The sequence below is a fragment of the Corythoichthys intestinalis genome, chromosome 15 (genome assembly GCF_030265065.1).
Source record: "Corythoichthys intestinalis isolate RoL2023-P3 chromosome 15, ASM3026506v1, whole genome shotgun sequence".
Classification (NCBI taxonomy): domain Eukaryota; kingdom Metazoa; phylum Chordata; class Actinopteri; order Syngnathiformes; family Syngnathidae; genus Corythoichthys; species Corythoichthys intestinalis.
Genome location: NC_080409.1, coordinates 34118434 through 34140831, shown reverse-complemented (window position 1 = coordinate 34140831; position 22398 = coordinate 34118434). Strand labels below are relative to the sequence as shown.

The 22398-nt window shown below is 40.0% G+C and overlaps 1 protein-coding gene across 5 annotated transcripts in view; it reads right to left on the bottom strand.

Moving 5' to 3' along the window:
* Positions 1-22398, bottom strand: part of LOC130930788 (DNA (cytosine-5)-methyltransferase 3A-like) — a 91201-nt gene that overhangs the window by 4424 nt on the left and 64379 nt on the right. For 4 of the 5 annotated variants that reach the window (XM_057858921.1, XM_057858919.1, XM_057858920.1 and 1 more), the window contains 11 exons: positions 22333-22377; positions 22181-22260; positions 19514-19626; positions 15438-15621; positions 15254-15338; positions 15047-15192; positions 11499-11589; positions 11260-11408; positions 9253-9353; positions 5656-5725; positions 5459-5577 (listed from right to left, as the gene is read on the bottom strand). In XM_057858921.1, coding sequence (XP_057714904.1) covers positions 5459-5577; positions 5656-5725; positions 9253-9353; positions 11260-11408; positions 11499-11589; positions 15047-15192; positions 15254-15338; positions 15438-15621; positions 19514-19626; positions 22181-22260; positions 22333-22377 — 1183 coding nt within the window. The remainder of the gene's footprint in view (positions 1-5458; positions 5578-5655; positions 5726-9252; positions 9354-11259; positions 11409-11498; positions 11590-15046; positions 15193-15253; positions 15339-15437; positions 15622-19513; positions 19627-22180; positions 22261-22332; positions 22378-22398) is intronic. The other variant, XM_057858923.1, reaches the window with a different exon arrangement.

Sequence of the window (22398 nt, the reverse complement as noted above, 5' to 3'; positions counted from 1 at the left end):
CCCGGGACACGCTGGAGAGACCGTCTCTCGGCTGGCCTGGGAACGCCTTGGGATCCCACCCAAGTTTTTTTGAAGCGGCTTGGGAGAGGGAAGTATGGGCTTCCCTGCTAAAGCTGCTGCCCCCTCGACCCGACCCCAGATTAAGTGGCAGATGGTGGATGGAAGAATGGATGTAAATCAAAAGTTGAACTACTCTCTAGTTACGTTTTCATTGCAACTTTTTTTTTTTAAACTATTAACGTAATTTCTGGACTATAAGGTTGTACTCCCTCACTCCAATTTGAACCCAGCAGCTTACAGTCCAGTGCGGCTTATACTGTATGTGACCAAATGTAGCTTCCTTGTAATATTTGGTGAGTGCGGCTTATATTCCAAAAATCACAATAGTGAAAAAAAGTGAAAATTTTGTGTTTTTGGGGATGATCACCCAGCTCTTTGGCATTGTACAGTGGGGCAAATAGGTATTTAGTCAACCACTAATTATGCAAGTTCTCCCACTTGAAAATATTAGAGAAGCCTGTAATTGTCAACATGGGTAAACCTCAACCATGAGAGACAGAATGTGGGAAAAAAAAACCTAGAAAATCACATTGATTTTTAAAGAATTTATTTGCAAATCATGTTGGAAAATAAGTATTTGATCAATATCAAAAGTTCATCTCAATACTTTGTTATGTACCCTTTGTTGGCAATTACAGAGGCCAAACATTTTCTGTAACTCTTCAAGGGTTTTACCTATTGCAGATTCATTCTTCCCAGCCTGGTGCAGGTCTACAAATTTGTCTCAGGTGTCCTTCGATAGCTCTTTGGTCTTGGCCATAGTGGAGTTTGGAGTGTGACTGACAGGTGTCTTTTATACCAATAACGAGTTAAAACAGGTGCCATTAATACAGGTAACGAGTGGAGCCTTGTTAGAAGAAGTTAGACCTCTTTGACAGCCAGAAATCTTGTTTGTTTGTAGGTGACCAAATGCTTATTTTCTACTCTAATTTGGAAATAAATTCTTTAAAAAAAAATCAAACAATGTGATTGTCGCGGGGTTCTTCCGGCTACTAAAAAATAAAACAACTGATAGCGTAGTCAGGAGAATACAGGTGTTGTGAGTTTTTAATAGGTTCACACCCCAGCAAAAACAAAGTTCACCATTGGAATATATACAAAAAAAGAAAAAATATAAATAACTATTTACAGCAAAAAGTCAAAATCACAAAAAAAGAAAGAAAATACTATTTACAAAAAATATGAGTGGATTTCCACAGCAACATCCAAACATATAAATAAGCCTGTCGCAATATGCAATAATTCCATTTATCGCGCGGTATATAAAAATGAAGGCGGTAATTTTCCTGCTGCGATTTATCGCCTCGCGTGCACATGCGCACGTGTGCATTTGTCACGTGCGTGCGCGCGTGACGCACGCACTTGCGGAAGATGTGTGGCAAGACGTGCTTGACAGCGCTGTTTAAAGTTCAGCTTCCTTGTGCCACTCTGTTTTATTGACTTCTGGGTATGTTCGTTTTATACATTTGAGTTTGAGTGACCGTCATTTAATGGATGGAGGCAGGGCCGAGTGCACTGTCGGCGCACAGCAATGAGCGAGCGGAATGAGGAAGAGGACGAACCAGTCTGCAAAATGTTTCTAGAGGTTGTTTCAACAAAGATGGCCAACAGAATAAATCTACATGCTCATTTGAAACACTATCATCCTCTCCTTTTCACTGCTCAGTAAGAAAACTGCATCGCAACAAGCGGAGCCTCCTCGTCACGTTAATTGACAATTAAAGGTATTCGAGGTGAGAAATACAGACGACACCGTGCAAAATAGCATTCCCTCACGGAAAGTGAAGTCCGCTACATTGCTGAAGAAATGAGACCGTTTTACCTCTGTTAAATGATATTTGATACCTTTGGGAGCCAAATTTTTGTTACTGCTACTTAATTAGTCTATTTTTCTCTGTTGTTGTTGAAGTGCAATTACTGTTACTGCAACTTTATACCTATGTGCCTAAATGCTTCAGTTATTAAGTGCAATTTTATTTTTTCTTGAAAAAAGACATTTATTATGTGTTTCTGTGCGGTATTAATACTGTTGTCTTTTACTTGAAAGAGGCATGGTCAATTGTTTTCAGTTGTGATTTCTTAAAAGGTATTTTTTAATTTAAAAGTAAACATTTATTGCGTTTAAATGGGTGCACTTGATCTATTAATATATACTGTATTCTCACTGTGTTGTTGTAAATCGGTTAAAAGGGGACGGGACTTGATAAGCATATGCTTCTCTCGTCAGCCCTTGTCTTCGGTTTGTCGGGTTGCTCATATCACATCTTGCAACTGTCAATGATACCGATGATGACAATAAATAAATAAATAAATAAATAAATAAACACTCAAAAAAAAATTTTTTTTGGGGGGGGGGGGCGCAATAATATCGCATATCGCAATAAATTATGAGATAATTTATCGTCCACTAAAATTTGTTATCCCGACAGGCCTACATATAAACACAAGACGCAAAAGTGGGATTACGCTGAGAAAAAACTACCTTTCTGCTCTGGCATGGACAAACCCACCTCACGCTCCCTCTACCTGCAGAAAATGCCTCTTTTTATACTAATAGCTTCTCCCCTCAAGCGCATCTGCTCCCAAATTACACAGGAACTTTTGCCATTTAAGGGTCCCAAAACCATCACGCCTGTTTGGCTCTCCTCACTTCCTCCTTGCCGGTAAGTGTTAACTGATCAGAGTGAATGGATTGTTTGATTGTATGTGGAATGGATTTGAAATCCATTCCACATACAATCAAACAAGTCAAAATGAGCCGGGTCGCGCTACCAATTGTGAGAGAATGTTAGGTGGGAAATGTGTCCTGATTGTCCAAACAGCGGTGTGAGTAAGTAAAAAAAAAAAGAGTGTCATTTGCGCGAGCGCAGCTGCTGCCTATTGTGTGCCTGTGTGTGTGCGAGCGTCCATGCACACGCTGTCAGTGACAGACCCGAGCCGTCACAGTGATTTTGTGTTATTTTTTTCTCCACATTCTGTCTCTCATGGTTGAGGTTTACCCATGTTGACAATTACAGGCCTCTCTAATCCAGTGACGTGCGGTCAGGGGAGGCAGGTGAGGCAGAGCATCAAATAATTATAGCATCAAATTTATATTAATATTTGTCCATTGCTCTTTATGTATGACTCATTTCAAACATTTTTTATAGTCAAAATTGCTGAATTTGCCCATTTCCTGTTCAAATAACGAAATGAAACGAGAGGTGCGGCAGCAACGAGTAAAGCCTCACCTCTGATTGCGCAATCCATAACAAACTGGGTTGATACATGGAATTGGAGCGTGCTGGTTGCCGTACATCTGCATGTCGCCATTATAATGTTTCCAGATACGTTTATTTGACCTGATTTTCCACAGTCTGGCTAATGTCTTTAACCCTTAAAGTTTAATTTTTGTTAGCGACATATTTAGTTTTGCTGATGGGAAATAAAACCGCAGTGAAAAGGCACAGCTTGCGGCAGATAGTACTCTGCCGCACTGAAAGGGGGCGTACGTGAAACTGGACTTTCCGTCAAAAGTGGACGCGATTAACAACACCGGAGCTAAAAGGTTTGCTTCAAACTACGGGACAGAAGATAACTCGCGCTTTTCAAACGGACTGGTACACCCGAAAAGACTGGCTATGTGGCTGTCCTTCGAAAAAATCGGCTTTGCTTTTTTCCCTGCCTTTTTTTCTCAACTTGTGCCAATGTCTGGACTAACACGAGATATTGTAACATTAAAAAACTACCACGAAGCCTCAGCTGACACGAGAGCTCGACCACTCACATTCAAAGCCTGATTGCTTTAAAAACTTTTGGAAGCTCAAGGATCGATTTGGCTTTGACGAACAGCGGAAGCTCAACGGTACCATCCAGAACGCTATGGTAAAGAGTTTGAAATACCTCATTAATGCAACCTGCATCCTAGCTAAACAGGAGTTAACATTTCGTGGTAACGATGAGCGTGTAAGCTCTTCTAAACGTGGCATATATGTAGAACGATTACATGGTTTTGCTAAGAAAGATGAAAGGTTAGCTAGACATTTGGACACATCCACTGTGTGTTCTGGCTTGTCAAATAGAACACAGCGATCTAATTGAAGCAATCCTCTCCATTGAGGCGGAGAGATTTTTTTTAAGGTAAAGGAAAATAAGGAGGACTTTTACAAAAAGGGCGTAGGTTTGCATAGGGACGGTAGGGACATAACACTACCAACTTTTCAGGATGCTAAAATTGTCCCCACCAACGTTTAAGCAACCTTACCTTTTTTGCATGATATAATGTTCAGTTATATAGAGAATTTAGATCTTTCAATAGTGCCATATGTTGTAAGGATAGAATTGACCCTACCATTATTAAGTGAATTATTTTCATTATGTTTATGCTAATAAAAACCAGACATTTATTCAGGAAGTTTTCAAAATGTTTCTTTAGTATTTTTTGAAAACAAAGGTTTGAATCGAACAGTGTATCATCTGAACCAATGCACATAAAATTTATTATCAGTAGATAAGGATTTATTTTGCATTGATCATTTTGCCTATTAATTAACTAGGTTCATATACATGAGAAATGTGGCCCTTTGCCCCCTTCATCCAATCTGTTTGGTCTTATTAATGTCCCGTCCCCAGCAAAAAGTGTACCTACATGCAGGTTATGCTGTTATATCGTCCCTACGAATGTTGAGACCAAACCTATGCTCTTCCAAAGTAACGGCGGTTTTTGTGGTGAAGGACAGGCGCAAGACCACAAACAGTTTTCATTTCAATCTTATAAAAAAAAATTTAAAACAAGAGCTTAGACTAAGAAAAATACAATAGAATATTTAAAAACTAAATTTTGGCCTTAAATAAAATATTCTTTGTTTTTCTTTTCACACTTTTTGTTTAGCAATCTGTAATAAATTGATTAAAGTATCAGAATTACACGTTTTAAAAACAACTGAATATTTCACTAAAGGTCAGAATTCTGTGGTTTTGTACACCACTCTTTACTGTCATTTATGTTGCATGAATTATCGCAAATGCATGTTATTTTCTTACTTTTACGTATCGATAATATGTACCGTGTGTGCGTGTTTTGTGAAGAATGCTGATGAGATATGAAATAACCAGTAGCCAATTGAATAAGCTACCCTTTTTGGTTTATATATTTGGAAATCTGACACTAAAGGAGTCAGTGCCTCACCAACCATGAACCTCACTGCACGTCACTGCTCTAATCTTTTCAAGTAGGAGAACTTGCACAATTGGTGGTTGACTAAATACTTATTTGCCCCACTGTATGTATTGTAGAAGTTAGCAGAGATATGGAATTGTCTATAATTGGGAAAACGGAAAAATTATGAGCATCATGTCTTACATGCCATTCTGATTCACATACTCCAACACGTTTTTTTCTCGAGTGATTGATATTTACCTCTCCATCTCAGTGCACCACAGTATGTCCTCCTTCTCATTCATGAAGACGGGGAAGTGCTGGTCCTTGCCCTGTTTGATGGAGTTGGACCTGGTAGTGATGGTCCTCACCTTGTCAAACTAACACACAGGACAAGTAAAATGAGATGGTTCCTTGAAATTTGTTCACGCCAAGGTCCGGGAACACGTGTAGCGCACCTTGGCGGTTCTGCCATGTTCTAAGCAGTCCTGCAGGTCCAACTTGTCATTGCACATGGCCGTTAGTGGCCTGTGGAGGGAGAGTTTAGATTGAGATGAATTAACTTATTGACTGCAAGTAATCAGAGTATGTGCTGTTGTAGTTAGTAAAAATAAAAATATACTGACGTCTAAAACACCCATTGATAGCGATATATGTCTAATCCAGGAGTCAGTTAATTTTTTGGATAACATTAATCCTTCATAGGGCACGCCTTTATTTTATTGGCTGCCATTGACAGCACTCGATGTCATATCCATTTTGACTTCAGTCAGTCCTCCCAGTTTAAATGAATTGGACAGCTATTCTCAATAGAAGGAAATGAGTTAAATTCAGGGGTGCCCAAGTCCGGTCCTCGAGAGCCCCTATCCAGCTTGTTTTCCATTTTCCTTCCTCCAACGCACCTGAATCAAATAATCAGGATCGTTATTAGGCTCCCGGAGAGCTTGCTGATGAGCTGATCACTCGATTTATGCATGTTCAAGCAGGGAGACATGTAAGACAAGCTGGACAGGGGCTCTCGAGGATCAGACTTGGGCACCTGAGTTAAATACTATGGGGTGGGGGCGTGTCACTGGTGTCCATAACCAGTGCTTAACTGACTTATTCTAAGCAAAAGGTTTGTATATTTAATATTAAAAAAACTTGTTTGTCAGAAATGTTCTTAATTCAAGAATAGGTATTGTTCAAAACATTATTTGAAAGCATTTTTTTCTTGATTTAGGTGAAAAATGACCAACTATTAGATCTATGGGGTTAATAAGATCAAATGGTAATGTTTACTAAAAGTAAGTGGAAGAATTAGACTCATTAATCTGTTAACTAGCCTTTAAAACTCAAAACAAGATGAAGAAAATTATTCGACTGGATTTAAGAAAAATGATCAGATGAAGACATACTGTAAATTTGCAATGTGAAAGTTAGTATAAATGAGTACAGTTTTATTTTGCATTCATCCTTTAGCCTATCAATTAATTAGGTTCTTATTGATGAGAAATGTAGCCCTGACCGCCGTTCACCCAATCTGTTTGGTCTTAAAAATGACCTGTCCCCAGCAAAAAGTGAACATGCAGGTTGTGCTGTTATATCGTCCCTACCAATATTGAGACCAAACCTACGCCCTTGGTCTGAACATTAATTCTACTGCGTGTTGATGGCCAATAAACATCTGCGAAAGGAACTGGAGTCTCATATGCAATCAACACACACGTCTGCCGAGTGAACGCAGCACACGCAAACATACCACGCACAAATGTACGCACGCACGCACGCACGCAGCGATAAATCCCAGCCGTGAAAATTACCGCCCTCATTTTTATTGACCGTGCGCTAATTGGACTTATTGCCAGTGTTGGGAATAACGCCTTTGTAAATAACACCGTTACATAACGGCGTTATTTTTATTTTTTCTGCCGTTACAATGCCGTTACTGTTACTGACGGTCAAAAGCGGTGCGTTACTTACTTTGAATAAATTGAAGAAACTACCAGCCGTAGCAAGTCTACTCTGCTCTGTTTATTTGTCATCCAAGACTTGGGGTGCGTTCAGGTTCATGGTAATGAAAATAGTAAACACACATAGCCTACCTTTGCAAGAACGATGGAGTTGCCATTTGATACGGTCATAATGTGCAGATCCTGCACCCATCCGCAGAAAAACTGTTCGTAGCTTTGTAGCGATTTGTAATTTCGGAATCGCTGATGAGTTTAGTAACATACACCAAACAATAAATACAGCAGAATTTCCATTTCGCGTAATTGTGGAAGCCCGTCGACATCTTTACTTCATTTGTCTTCGGCTTGCTCGTAAGGGTCAACATTGTTCACATCCTTAAGTTCGATCACACATCTGTTCTTCGCCTTAGAAACGAGTGTGTCTCTTTATCGAACTGGCAAGTTAAAGTTTAATGTCCCACGACCCAGACCTGCTTCCAATATGGCTGCGTTGTTGTCAAATCTCACGTGATCCCCCATTCTGTGACGTAAAAGCTTGAGCCTAGCGCAAGTACTTCAGAGCCGGTGTTTTCACACACATACCGGAGCAGCGCGTGCGGCAAACAAACACACGCAAAACAGATGCAGAGGGATATGATGGCAGAGCATTCAGAGGACAATTTGTCCTTTACGAGGTGGAGATATAAACACTTTTTCAAGTTGGTTGAAATTAAAGGAAAGAATGTGCATGTAACGTGTAATTTATGTCCCGGGGCAAAGCTTTTGTCGACATCTGTGGTAAGCAATTCAAATCTGTTTATTTTTGTTGCACTTCAAGTGTAGGATAAATCTATTGCTGGTGAGGTGCAATAAATATTAAAAGGTTCTATAACACAACTATCTGTCTGTTCTTCTCTATTCAACTGACTCGAATACTGCTCAGAAAATTTCAAATTCCTTGACATACAACAACTTCTTTTTAAAGTAGCGGAAATAGTTACTTTCCCTGTTAACTAGTTACTTTTACTATAGAGTAATTCAGTAACTAACTCAGTTACTTTTTAGAAGAAATAGTGAGTAACTAATTACTTTTTTAAAGTAACGTGCCCAACACTGCTTATTGCATAACGTGACAAAGTTAATTATTTTTTAAATTACCAAAAATAGTCATTTGCCTTTTCAAGGGCTAAAGTAGTTACAATAGTAGGACGATTGTTGACGTGTTTCCTTGTTTTATTAGAGTGTGGTATGTAAGTAGGACTCTGTTAATGCACAAAAAACAAGTCTTTCACAAGCAAACTAGAAGACGCAATTTCCAGAGAAATTGCATAGGGATGCTTTGTTCTGATGGTCCCGTAGGGTACTTTCTGTTGATTTGGAGGCATTTACTGGTCACTTTCTGTAGATTTTACGTCACTTCCTAATCATTTTTGGGCATTCCTGGGCCACTCCCTGTTGATTTGGAGCAATTCTAGGTCACTTCCTGTGGTATACATTTTTGTGGGTGTTTAATGTGCCATTGCAAATGAATGGACCTTTGACAATGTATAGTGGAGTTTTATCCAAATTTTGGTGGAACCAGGGTTTCCCCTACACGTTAAATATTGTGGCGCACAGCCACACCAAAATAAAAGCCGGCACGCCGTGGAAAAGAGATTTTTTTTTTTTTTGCCGTTTCAAAATAGCAGCCTAGTGTGAAGGGTTCAGTGGCAACCTATTCATTGTGTATTGTAATGTCTGTAACTATGCAAAGCCACCTTAAGAGATAATCGGACGGGGAGCTGTGACGTAGAAGGAAGCGAGAAGGAGAATGGGCGAGATAGCGGTCGCATGTCGCGGAAGCCCGCTGTTATTTTGTTATTGTTTTCTTTATTATTGTTGCCACATTAAAGTGGGTAAGCAAATAGACTCCTCTCCTTCCCCCCATCTGGGGCATTACAGTGTTTTGGATCAGAGTTTCGGTGAAAGTGAGCAGTGGACGGCCGTCTTGGGCAGAACTGCAAGTTTGAATGAAATTGCAGAAAAAGGCCGGCAGAGCGCTATTATAGCGCTTTGGCTATTATAAAGTAGACAAAATCAAAAAAGAACTTCCATGTTTGAGTCCACGTGGATGCTTTCCCTCACCATTCACCCACCGACCTGTTCATGCCAGGAAGGTTACCCCAGAAGTAGCGGGCACGGTGGGCGGCTGACACTTCCTTGGCATCGATCATAACCGGGTTGCACTGATGAGCACAGAACGACAATAAGAACAAAAAGATACATCTGTCAACATCAATTCATGGACCAGCATATTCCAAGTGGAAGGATGTGAAATTTGACAGGATAAATGCAAAAAAGGAGAAATTACCTCAAAGACATTTTTTTTTAAAGCTTATAGTTAATAATTTGACATCTTCCAGGGTTCTTAAAGCTTTCAACAACGACATTTAAAACTATTACATTTGACACAGATATAATTGGTGCCACAAGAGGGCATCAATCTGTTATTTGGGACTAGTGCATTTTCCTGTTTATTTATTACAGTGGGGTAAATAAGTATTTAGTCAACCACTAATTGTGCAAGTTCTCCCACTTGAAAATATTAGAGAGGCCTGTAATTGTCAACATGGGTAAACCTCAACCATGAGAGACAGAATGTGGGGGAAAAAAAAACAGAAAATCACATTGTTTGATTTTTAAAGAATTTATTTGCAAATCATGGTGGAAAATAAGTATTAGGTCAGTACCGAAAGTTAATCTCAATACTTTGTTATGTACCCTTTGTTTGCAATAATGGAGGCCAAACGTTTTCTGTAACTCTTCAGAAGCTTTTCACACACTGTTGCTGGTATTTTGGCCCATTCCTCCATGCAGAGCTCCTCCAGAGCAGTGATGTTTTGGGGCTGTCGTTGGTCAACATGGACTTTCAACTCCCTCCACAGATTTTCTATGGGGTTGAGATCTGGAGACTGGCTAGGCCATTCCAGGACCTTGAAATGCTTCTTACGAAGCTACTCCTTTGTTGCCCTGGCTGTGTGTTTGGGATCATTGTCATGCTGAAAGACCTAGCAACGTCTCATTTTCAATGCCCTTGCTGATGGAAGGAGATTTTCACTCAAAATCTCTCGATACATTGCCCTATTCATTCTTTCCTTTACACAGATCAGTCGTCCCGGTCCCTTTGCAGAAAAACAGCCCCAAAGCATGATGTTTCCACCTCCATGCTTCACAGTGGGTATGATGTTCTTCGGATGAAATTCAGTATTCTTTCTCATCCAAACACAAGAACCTGTGTTTCTACCAAAAAGTCCTATTTTGGTTTCATCTGACCATAACACATTCTCCCAGTCCTCTTCTGGATCATCCAAATGCTCACTAGCGAACCGCAGACAGGCCTGGACATGTACTGGCTTCAGCAGGGGGACACGTCTGGCAGTGCAGGATTTGAGTCCCTGGCGGCGTATTGTGTTACTGATAGTAGCCTTTTTACTGGGGTCCCAGCTCTCTGTAGGTCATTCACTAGGTCCCCCCGTGTGGTTCTGGGATTTTTGCTCACCATTCTTGTAATCATTTTGACGCCACGGGGTGAGATCTTGCATGGAGCCCCAAATGGATGGAGATTATCAGTGGTCTTGTATGTCTTCCCTTATCTAATAATTGCTCCTATTGCAGATTCAGTCTTCCCAGCCTGGTGCAGGTCTACAATTTTGTCTCTGGTGTCCTTCAACAGCTCTTTGGTCTTGGCCATAGTGGAGTTTGGAGTGTGACTGACTGAGGTTGGGGACAGGTGCCTTCTATACCGATAATGAGTTAAAACAGGTGCCATTAATACAGGTAACGAGTGGAGCCTCATTAGACCTCGTTAGAAGAAGTTAGACCTCTCTGACAGCTGGAAAACTGTCTTGTTTGTAGGTGACCAAATACTTATTTTCCACTCAAATTTGGAAATAAATTCTTTAAAAATAAAACAATGTGATTTTCTGTTTTTCCTCCCACATTCTGCCTCTCATGGTTGGGGTTTACCCATGTTGACAATTACAGGCCTCTCTAATTTTTTTAAGTAGGAAAACTTGCACAATTTTTGATGGACTAAATACTTATTTGCCCCACTCTATGTCTGGCCATGGGTTGTGGTGTCTCCATGCGTACCTCCAAAAAGCGAGATATGTCCCTCTTGTCGCTGACACCCATGGCGACCACGTTTTCAAATAGCCAGAAGAAAGGCCGTTCTTCCCCCGTCTTGGGCCGAGCCTCGTGCAGCAGCCTGTAGAACTCGAAAAACAGGCGACCCGTGCCCTCTTTTGGCGGTACGGACCACACACACATCGTATATGCGTTTAATAACATGCAAGACAAAAATGTAAATAGAAATCTGCCTTTCTGCCTACCGTAAAGGCCTTTCCTTGCGGGGTTGACTATAGAAAGGTCGTTGCATGGACTTCCACCTATGACCAGATCAAAAGGACCCCACTCCTGGATCTGCATAGATAAGACACATGGACAGCAGAAAACTTGATGATTTAAGTTGATCAAATGGCATGGTTTAGAAAAATCAACTGTATCTATGACCATAGCCATTTTACCTAATAAACAATCTTTTTACGATGACACTCAACACTCTTTGCTGCCAAAAACATCTAAACCTTTGAATAATACAAAACACTTAAGAACTGGAAAATTAATTTCTGGAGTGATTGCTTGGGAATGCTTTCATGCTGGTCGATAAACTAGTATATGCCACTTCCTGTTAGTTTTGTGTTACTTCCAGGTAAAATCCCATTGATTTTGGGTCATTTTGAATTTGAGGCAAACCTTGGTCACTTCTTCTTTACTTTGGGTCAATACTGGTTGATTTTACGGCATTTCTGGGTCATTTTCTGTTGAAATTAGGGTAAGCATTAGAGGTGGGAATGTTTGGGCACCTAACGATTCGATTACGATTCATAGGCTACGATTCGATTATAAATCGATTATTAATGAAAAGGCTATTAGCTGCTTTTAATGTTTCATACCTTAGTTACAAAAATTGTACAAAAAGCCCCTCAGGCTTAAATAACCGACCATTTCCCATTCTGTATCAGCAGCTTTAAACTACATTCAATGAATTTATTGTTGTGAATCAACCGTTAAAGTTGTTAAAATTGCTCCCGTTATACCATATTTTCCCTTCTGTCTACTTTCGAAATGTCAAAGTTTTAAATCTATTTTAAAGATGGATTCAAGTCGAGATTTTGCCGATTTAGGAGTATTTTAGATAAAAAGTTAATTAGGTTCGCTTGGAAGGTTCGCTACAACATCCTCCCAGGAAAGTCTACTTCTTTAAGATGGCGGCTGTTTCCTAACGCCGGCAAGTCTGTCATTTCGCATCTAGTTTTCTTTACATGTGCTGCTAACGCCGCTGAGTCTGTCATTTTGCATCTAGCTCTTTAGACATGTGATATCTACCGTAGCATCATGTGGACGTAGTTTGTAGCGGTTGTCGGCAGCAGTCAGATATCATTGTTTTTTTTATCTAGCCGCATGAGTTGTGCATTGTCATTACCCGGGTAATGACAAGCATGATGTTTACTCTCGGTCCGTTCCTCATTGCGTCCCGAAGACCGCGCTGGCTGTGTTTTATTTTGCTTTATTTGACATATTTCAATAATCGGAATTTTGGATGTTTGTAAATAGTTCTCGAATCTTTCATGGCCGAATCGCGAATAATCTAGCCTAACCTCTAGTTAGCATGCAAACTTGCAAGCAGTACCGTTTTCGTCAACGATGACTTTAACGAAAATATTTTGTGAACGAACAATTTTTTTCTTGACGATGACCAGATGATAACAAGCTAAAAACGTGTCTAGGGGGAATAAAACATAACGAGACGACAATGCGCCATAGTTTCCGTCACATGTCCACAATGGGTGTAGTTAGCATGCATCGTAGCATTGTCTGGTTGTGTCACTCATGTGATATGCTGCACCCCGCCCACTCACCAGTGCAGTGTACTCTCCAGTATCCAGGCTTGCACACACACGGTAAGATTTTTTTTCTTATCTCGGCTCGAGAGAATATACAATGTTGCTTTAGCCTTTAAAGGTCAGTGCTGAGTGATCATAACACTAAATATAACTCCTAGCGTTAGCATAGTATTAATGTTCGCGTTAACATTAGTCTAATGCTAACGGCGAGCATCCTTTTAAACTCTCCGACAACGGTTTTTTTTTTTTTTACATACAGTTCGTGGCGGCCTGGTGGGTATAATAAATTGATATGGATGTACTGCTTTCCTATCAGTCCTTGTAGACGCTAGAATATGTGCTCGTATGTAAATGTTCCTAAGAAATAGTTGGAAAGCTTTATTTGAGTGAAACTTTTTAATTTTACAGATGAAAACATTCTGTGTTTTTGTCAACAAAAATTAAACTAAGACAAACACATTTTTTAATGACTAAAATATGACAAAGACTAATACAGTGGGGCAAATAAGTATTTAGTCAACCACTAATTGTGCAAGTTCTTCCACTTGAAAATATTAGAGAGGCCTGTAATTGTCAACATGGGTAAACCTCAACCATGAGAGACAGAATGTGGGAAAAAAACCCAGAAAATCACATTGTTTGATTTTTAAATAATTTATTTGCAAATCATGGTGGAAAATAAGTATTTTGTTAATACCAAAAGTTAATCTCAATACTTTGTTATGTACCCTTTGTTGGCAATTACGGAGGCCAAACGTTTTCTGTATCTCTTCACAAGCTTTTCACACACTGTTGCTGGTACTTTGGCCGCTGTCTTTGGGCAACACGGACTTTCAACTCCCTCCATAGATTTTCTATGGGGTTCAGATCTGGAGACTGGCTAGGCCACTTCAGGACCTTGAAATGCTTCTTAAGAAGCCACTGCTTTGTTGCCCTGGCTGTGTGTTTGGGATCATTGTCATGCTGAAAGACCCAGCCACGTCTCATCTTCAATGCCCTTGCTGATGGAAGGAGATTTTCACTCAAAATCTCTCGATACATGGCCCCATTCATTCTTTCCTTTACACAGATGAGTCGTCCTTGTCCCGTTTCAGAAAAACAGCCCCAAAGCATGATGTTTCCACCCCCATGCTTCACAGTGGGTATGGTGTTCTTCGGATGCAATTCAGTATTCTTTCTCCTCTAAACACGAGAACCTGTGTTTCTACCAAAACGTTCTATTTTGGTTTCATCTGACCATAACACATTCTCCCAGTCCTCTTCTGGATCATCCAAATGCTCTCTAGCGAACCGCAGACGGGCCTGGACGTGTACTGGCTTCAGCAGGGGGACACGTCTGGCAGTGCAGGATTTGAGTCCCTGGCGGCGCATTGTGTTACTGATAGTAGCCTTTGTTACTGTGGTCCCAGCTCTCTGTAGGTCATTCACTAGGCCCCCCCGTGTGGTTCTGGGATTTTTGCTCATCGTTCTTGTTATCATTTTGATGCCACGTGCTGAGATCTTGCATGGAGCCCCAGATCGAGGGAGATTATCAGTGGTCTTTTATGTCTTCCATTTTCTAATAATTGCTCCCACAGTTGATTTCTTTACACCAAGCGAAGAGTGATGAGTTACAGAAAATGTTTGGCCTCCGTTATAACAAAGTATTGAGATGAACTTTTGGTATTGACCAAATACTTATTTTCCACTATGATTTGCAAATAAATTCTTTAAAAATCTAACAATGTGATTTTCTGTTTTTTTTTTCCACATTCTGTCTCGTGGTTGAGGTTTACCCATGATGACAATTACAGGCCTCTCTAATATTTTCAAGTGGGAGAACTTGCACAATTGGTGGTTGACTAAATACTTATTTGCCCCACTGCAAGTATTATCATCCAAAACACTAAAACAAACAGGGCCATCAAAAACAACACACTTGCAGGCATAGCAAACATGATAATTCATTGTCTGAAGGCGGATTTGTAACTCACGTGTTTGCGCGTAACGCCCCTGACGTCGCCCACATACATGATGCGACCCTGATGGCGGACCAGCCCCACCGTAATGGAGTCTTCGCACACCTCTGAGGCCACGTAGCGTTCCACCTGGATGCCCAGCTCGCGCAGCACCAGTAGCCCTAAGCCGCGGGAAAGCCAGGTCAGTGATTACGCACCTATAATACTGATGAAACGTCTTACCCGTGGCAATGCCGTCAAATAGCGACAGTACTCTGATTGGCTTCCTATTCTCAACGCCGATCGGCGGGTAAAGCTTTGCTGGTTGCTGCAGCACAACACAACGAAACTTTTACGAGGTCAACTCGACAAATGACAACCATTTGGTAATCGATCCATCACGTCAAAAATGAAGCAGTTAGCTTACGAAATCCTGCTCGTGGTTGTTGGCGAAGAAATGCTGAAGGCGGCAGGTCCAATCGGGGCGGCGTTCCAAAAGGCCGTACGACCCTTTGGGGCCACACATGAAGCAGTTCCATGGGTCCTCCTTGATGGCTGCGTGGGCGGCGCCCTGACCCACTAGGAGGTCCACGCACTCCACGCAAAAGCATCTGCGCAAATGCATGCTTTCATTAATAACGGGATTATTCTTAAATTTTTGAAAAATAAGACTTCGCTTCTCTGGTTTTCTGCTACATTATGTATCAAAAAAGCTTAAATCATTTACTTTTGTATGTGAAATGTCCTCCAGCTCTGAAATGACCCAATGACACTTTAGTCTACAGATATTCTCCGTGTTACGACGTACCCGACTTATGCGATTTTGACTTTACGACGCCTGCGTCTCGTCATTTTTTTAAATGTTGACTTTTGTTTTGTGATGTATGCTTTTATTTTGGCGCAGGAAGCATAGAGCAGGTTGTACTTCTGCACGCGAGAGCATTTACACGCCCGCCCACCCCACACACGGCGCACATGAAGAAGCAGCTGAGTGATGAGGTGACAGCCTACGCACAAATTTGTTGCTTGAGAAGCATCCAGAGGCGACGGCTGTATATAACTCCTTTTGTATCGTCTATTGTGCGTTTTCAATTGCGGTTGAATACTTGGGGCGAGTTTATGTGATTGTTTTTGATGCTGTGCGGACGCTAATTGATACATGCTAATTGTTTGTTATTGCTGTGTCAGCAGCTACTTGCAAACACAAATTTAAATTGCTGTTATTGAAGATGGAGCTGATTTAATTTCATTTTTATTTTACAACCCTGAGCAAAAAATATGGAATCACCAGTCTCGGACGAGCACTCAGACATTTTATCATGTAGAACAAACTGAGATAAAAAGCTTGAAAAAAAATCATGAATCAGTTCAAAACTCTTTAGCATTCAGAAACACTAAAAGAAATGAATAAAAAACATTGTGGTGGTCAGTAAATGTTACTTTTATAGAGCAAGTGCAGGGAAATATATATGGAATAACCCCAACCTCCATCTCCTAATTTTTATTTTCCCACATTTCCTCACATACTAAATGCCAAATCTCAATTTTAACTACTTGAGAACATAAGATGTATATTAAAATTGAACTTAATGTAAACATTTTTGCTTTTTTTTGTTTTTGTTTTTAATAATAGATATAAGCGACATACATTCAGAAAAGTAAGTACAAATGACTTATATTATGTAGAGTGAAATGGAATATATTTTGAAGATCGCGCATAGACTTTTTTAAATCATAAGGAAATGAATAAGTAGCCCAACATAAATTAACAAATATAAGTCCAAAGTGCACATTGACAGCTAAGATGTTCTGAACCTCCCCATCAGAGCAAATAAAACTAAATATGATAAATAAGCCTCCTCAACCCTTTCCTTGCTCTTAAAGATTTGATCCATTTCCTGTTGCATTGCCCTTTTTTTTGTTGCATCAATTAAACAAACATTTTTTTTTGTTGTTGTTTTTTTTGCTGTTCCAGAAAACATGCACATTTCAACCAATCACAGCTAACTATCTCTGTTGACCACATGTCAGTATGTCAGCCAATTGAACAGATAAATGAATCCAGGCATTTTGCTTTGCTACGTGCATTCACACATTGACATGACTCATCATAATCTGATGTTAGTACGTAGATTGTTTTCTTCTTGGAAATGAAATGCATGTGTGGCAGCTTAGCATTTTTTTTACATAGCATTTTGACAGTTGCAATCATATTTTTGGAATCAAAGCAGAGTGTACCGGAACAGCATTCAGGCCCTGAATCTTATACCGGAACTGCGTTCCTGCCCTGAATATTATACCGGAGCTGCGTTCCTGACCGTTCTGGCCCACTTTCACCCCTGCTCATAACTATCGCTTAATTGTATTTTTTTTGTTGTTACTCTCGCATTTTCTCTGATATTTTAGATGATAAATAATCGATCCAAACAAAGAAAATTTGAAAACCAATGTTTAAAAGGATAAAAATATGAAATAGAACATCTCGACCACTCCTTGATGTCTGTGATTTCTTGCCTGGTACACCAGACTCACCGCTGTTCCAGCTATTGAGTCTGGCCACCATTCAGCGGATACAATTTCCAGGGCGGAGCAAGCCCAAGCAAACAGACAGCGGAGTGGACCAATCAGCGACGGGCAGACGTGACGTTAATAAAACGACGAGGGCAGGACGAGGGACTTGCGCGCGGAAGTAAACATACGAGGAGAGCGGAGTTTATTCAACATGGCTAGCGCGAGCAGAGGTTGCGCTAGACTTTTTCGTTGTCTGTCATTTTGACTGACAGGGTCATAAAAATCCGGTCATAATCTATTTTTACCCGTCACTTAAATTTTTAAAATGATGATCATGACATTGTGGTGACCCTTTGTTTGGCATAATTCACCTTCTGTACTTGTGTGTCCATTTGGCCGAGCGCGTTAGCGGCTACGACACAGTCACGTGACAGAGACACTTAAGAGCCACGCGCGTTCCGGCTTGAATAGAGAGTTCACAGAGAGCAGCAGAGCTACAGCGGTTGGACACAGCAATTCGAGCTCAAAAGACTCTTAACATTGCATACCGCTTCAACATATTTCTACTAGTATTTAGTTTTCATTCATTTTAAATTAATATTCTGTCCGAACAAGCTTAACAAAGAATCCACACCGTGCCATCACACATCAAGCAGATGAATATGTAACTTTTTCTCCGCAGTGACAAAAACAGCTGACTGTGGCTCCAGTAGGTAAATGGGCTACATATGGAACAAAGAAATTAACAGTTCACCTGCTGTGGCCTGAACGGAGTCTTACACCTTCCTCCTGGTGCGCATGGACTTGAATTGCGTGCCCGCTTGTGCAGTCCCTGTTTTTTCACCTCTTTTATCAACACCATCGTCGTTTTGGGGCTTTTTGAAGAAACTTCGGACACTCAGTTGCCTTGACATTTTTCAGAGTAAGGCCAACGACGTCATGCATCAAGAGAGACAATAGCTAATTAATATGCTCACTCGCCACCCTGTGGTCTGGGGTGTGAATTGCAACCTGTCAAAATGACAGGCGGACTTCAGTTTTTTCCGTCACCGTTTTAAAAAATCGGTCAACGACGGAAAATATTCGGTTAAGGCGACCCCTGAGCGCGAGGCAGATTGTTGTTAATAACTCGTGTCGATGTATTTTTGGTAATTTAAAACTGATTGTACCGTGGATTGGAACATATTCTCGGCTCTCCTGTTCACCATCTGTGTTGTTGTGGAGATGACTTCCGACGCGCAAGAGTGATGTTGCTCGTTAAAGAACACGTCACGCAAATAAACGAATCTGATTTGTCAATTGATTTTGTACCTGCTCGAGAGGCCGTTAATGGGCTGGTTCCCAGACTTTTCTCTCAGTGTTTGAAAAATACAGGGAGAAGAGTCTGGCCGTGCCAGGCAATGCGATTTCTGTATCGCGGCCCTTGTTATATGACAATGTTTCACCCATAAAATCCCCCCAAAAATCCAGCTGTGGCCATTCCCAGCTGTGTCTTGACACTCAGTGATACATGCTACATGGAGTTTTTGGATCAAAACAAGGTAAGTACGCGATAATATCTCGTGAAAGTCATGGCGTCTTTAATTCTGCTCTCGCGTGCTCTCACCTCCAGATAGGGTTTTGCTGTTTATTTATTTATTTATTTTTTTAAATGCCCTCCTGTTCAAAAATTTTCTTCCCTCAGAAAATTGAGATTTTAAGCTTTCCAATGATGTATCACACATGCATATTGGACAATTTTGAAAGTTGGCCAAATTGGGGGTCTCAGAGTGGAACTTCAAGTCACCTGAGTGTTTTCCGCCATATATAATATATACTGTATATAGATGTAGTCTATGTGCATACACTACAGAAAAAAATGGTTGTTGCCATGGAACTATGTTGAAATAAGGGGAGGAGCAACATTTACCCAGGCTTTTGCTGCATTTAGAGGCAATTACTACTCATGGTTACTCACCACGACTGTCATGACCGTAATGAGCTACAATTTACCGGCAGCAGTTGTTGTTCCCGCACATTAGCACCTCCCGGCCGCCGCAGCAGATGGTGCAATACGACTGGTAGCCGTCATCGTCGTACTGATAGGCGCACTCTAAAAAGCAGTTCTGAAAATGCAACATCGGAATATGAAGCGTGACTACTTAAAAGGACAGAAAATAACTTCACCATGTGCATCCAGTGGGGGAAAAAAAAAACTTTACTATATTTTAAAAAACACAGGATTTCATTTTTCTGATGTGTAGTAGTGGAGAAATGAAAATTTAGATTTCCAGGAAGTGGCTGCTTGTCGTGGGGCCGATTTGATGCATGGCGTTTCCATTTCAGCCAATCAAATGCGAGTATTCCAGACTGCCTGCGCTTCCTCGTGATGTCATAAATACTCATTATCAAATGCATCTGTGCTTGTGTGTATCAGTGTGTATAAATAACTGACGTAAAAAATAATTACGCTTGTAAGCGGTGTCATTTTTTGGGGTTGAAACATTTTCAACATTATTAGACATCTAAGAAATTTGCCATTTCCATACGTAAATTCTTTGAGCAACAGTCTTTCACATGAAGGTCATTTATAATGGTGTTTTCTGGGCTTTAAGCTTGCAGGTTTTTAGGTTGACGGTAGATGGTTCTGATTAGTGCTGCAACGATTATTCGATTAACTCGAGTATTCGATTAGAAAAAAAAGATTGGAATTGAATTTTGCTGCTTCGAGTATTTGTTTAATTGGCGTTGTAAAGGTTTATTTTGAAAGTGTTTGCATTTAGTTTGATTGATTTTGGTGGATACACTGCCCTCTAGTCTGCCTCATTTCACATAGCTGAATCCAGCTGCTCTATGTTAAGACCAACATAAGCCAAGATTTTGTTTGAGCTAATGTTTTTTTCAATGCATTCGTAATTTAATTTATAGGTTTATTTTAAAGATGTCCCGATCGGTCCGATCACGTCATTTTCAAAGTATCGGAATCGGCAAAAAAATATCGGACATGCCTTTAAATATATATATATTTTATTTAAATTGTTTTCTAATTGTATTTAACGTTACAGACAAAATGTCTTACACTCATCCAGAGTAGTTTTGGCTTAAAGTAGGGCTATCAAATTAATTGCGTTAACAGCGGTAATGAATTTTTTTAAATTAATCACGTTAAATAATTAACGCATGCGCTGCACGACCCACTCACGCATGGTCACGTTCAATCTATAAAGACGCCATTTTACTTATAAATAGCACTAAAAGGCAGCGTATACTGAGTAGAGAGAATTTTGACAGCCTTTGGAGCCATTTTTTATGTGGCTAAAGCCTTTCAAGACCTCTCTCAGCAATTAAAAATAACGTGGGAGGCAATGTGGGGAAGAAAGGTAGTAGTTGATCATTTTCTTAACACCCTATATTCTTTCCCAACGCAGAGAAGATATATCAATTGGTGCCCCTACACACAGTCAAGGTTGCACTTCCCATCATGCATTTGGGCAGAAGTTAAATGGCTGCAGTATCATTTACTGAAAGCTCAACAAATACACTAGATGGCAATATTTGGTCACAATATACAAAGTCACATTTATGCTTTAAGAATTACAAATCTTTCTATCCGTGGATCCGTCTCACAGAAAGAATGTTAATAATGTAAATGCCATCTTGAGGATTTATTGTCATAATAAACAAATACAGTACTTATGTACTGTATGTTGAATGTATATATTGGTCTGAGTTTTATTCATTTTTTCTTAATGCATTGCTAAAATGTATATGATCGGGAAAAATTATCATGAATGATTGAAATTGAATCGGGAGCAAAAAAAAAAAAAGCAATCGGATCGGGAAATATCGGGATCGGCAGGTATTCAAAGTAATACGATCGAGATCGGATCGGGAGCAAAAAAACATGATCGGAACAACCCTAGTTTTTTTTTTTTTTTTTTTTGCTGGAATATGCGTCTGAACAATTGTTAAGACCATTGTTAAAAATAAAAATAAAAAATAACGTTACAGTTTTATAGCATTTAAGCTAGTGGACTTTTGCTATGTAAGTTAGCCATTGTTCTTTTGTTGTACATAGATCCTTATTTTATTTTTTTATACCATTCCAGGCTCAGGTCAGGTATTTGAATTTTTCATGTTCCCTATCAGATTACTCAATTATTTGAAGTAACTAGTTAATCGATTAATTGACTACCAAAAATAATCGATAGTTGCAGCCCTACTTACAATTTAGCCTAACTTAAAACTTGATTAACTAGAACTTAAAAATAGCTTGACACAAATGGAAATTCAGTTGACACACATGGAAAAAACTCTTAACTTTTAAGTGGTGTGTGTTATCAGGCATAATGAGATTTTTAGGTAGGAAATTATATTTCTTTTTATAAGATCTAGAAGCTTTATGAGTGAAAGCTGTGAATTCTTTTTTTTCTAGTCACATCTGAGATGCAATTGTTAGCCGTTTTCAAAAATGTACATCGAAAATAACATTGTCTGAAAATGGTTCAATATTAGGTGAAATGTCTTGTTTTTTCTTGTATATTGATAATTGCTCTTCATATAAAAAAATTGTTCCATCCGATTACTCGATAGAATTCTCAGTCGAATACTCGATTACTAAAATATTCGATAGCTGCAGCCCTAGTTCTGATACTTCGACTGCATCCGCTCTGGGTCTACCTTGCAGCCCTGGCACATTCCTCCTGCAAAGAGTGGGTGCTCCCGACTGATGTTGAGACTTCCGCAGGAGATGCAGATGTCTGCATTAGAGAGTTGGCTGACAATGTCATTACGTACAAAAACTCTCAGATGGAATAACTTGTGTGACTTACCCTCGATGCTTCGGCACTTTTGTCTCACTTCGTAGATGAGTCGCTCTGAAATGGCAACACGATAAG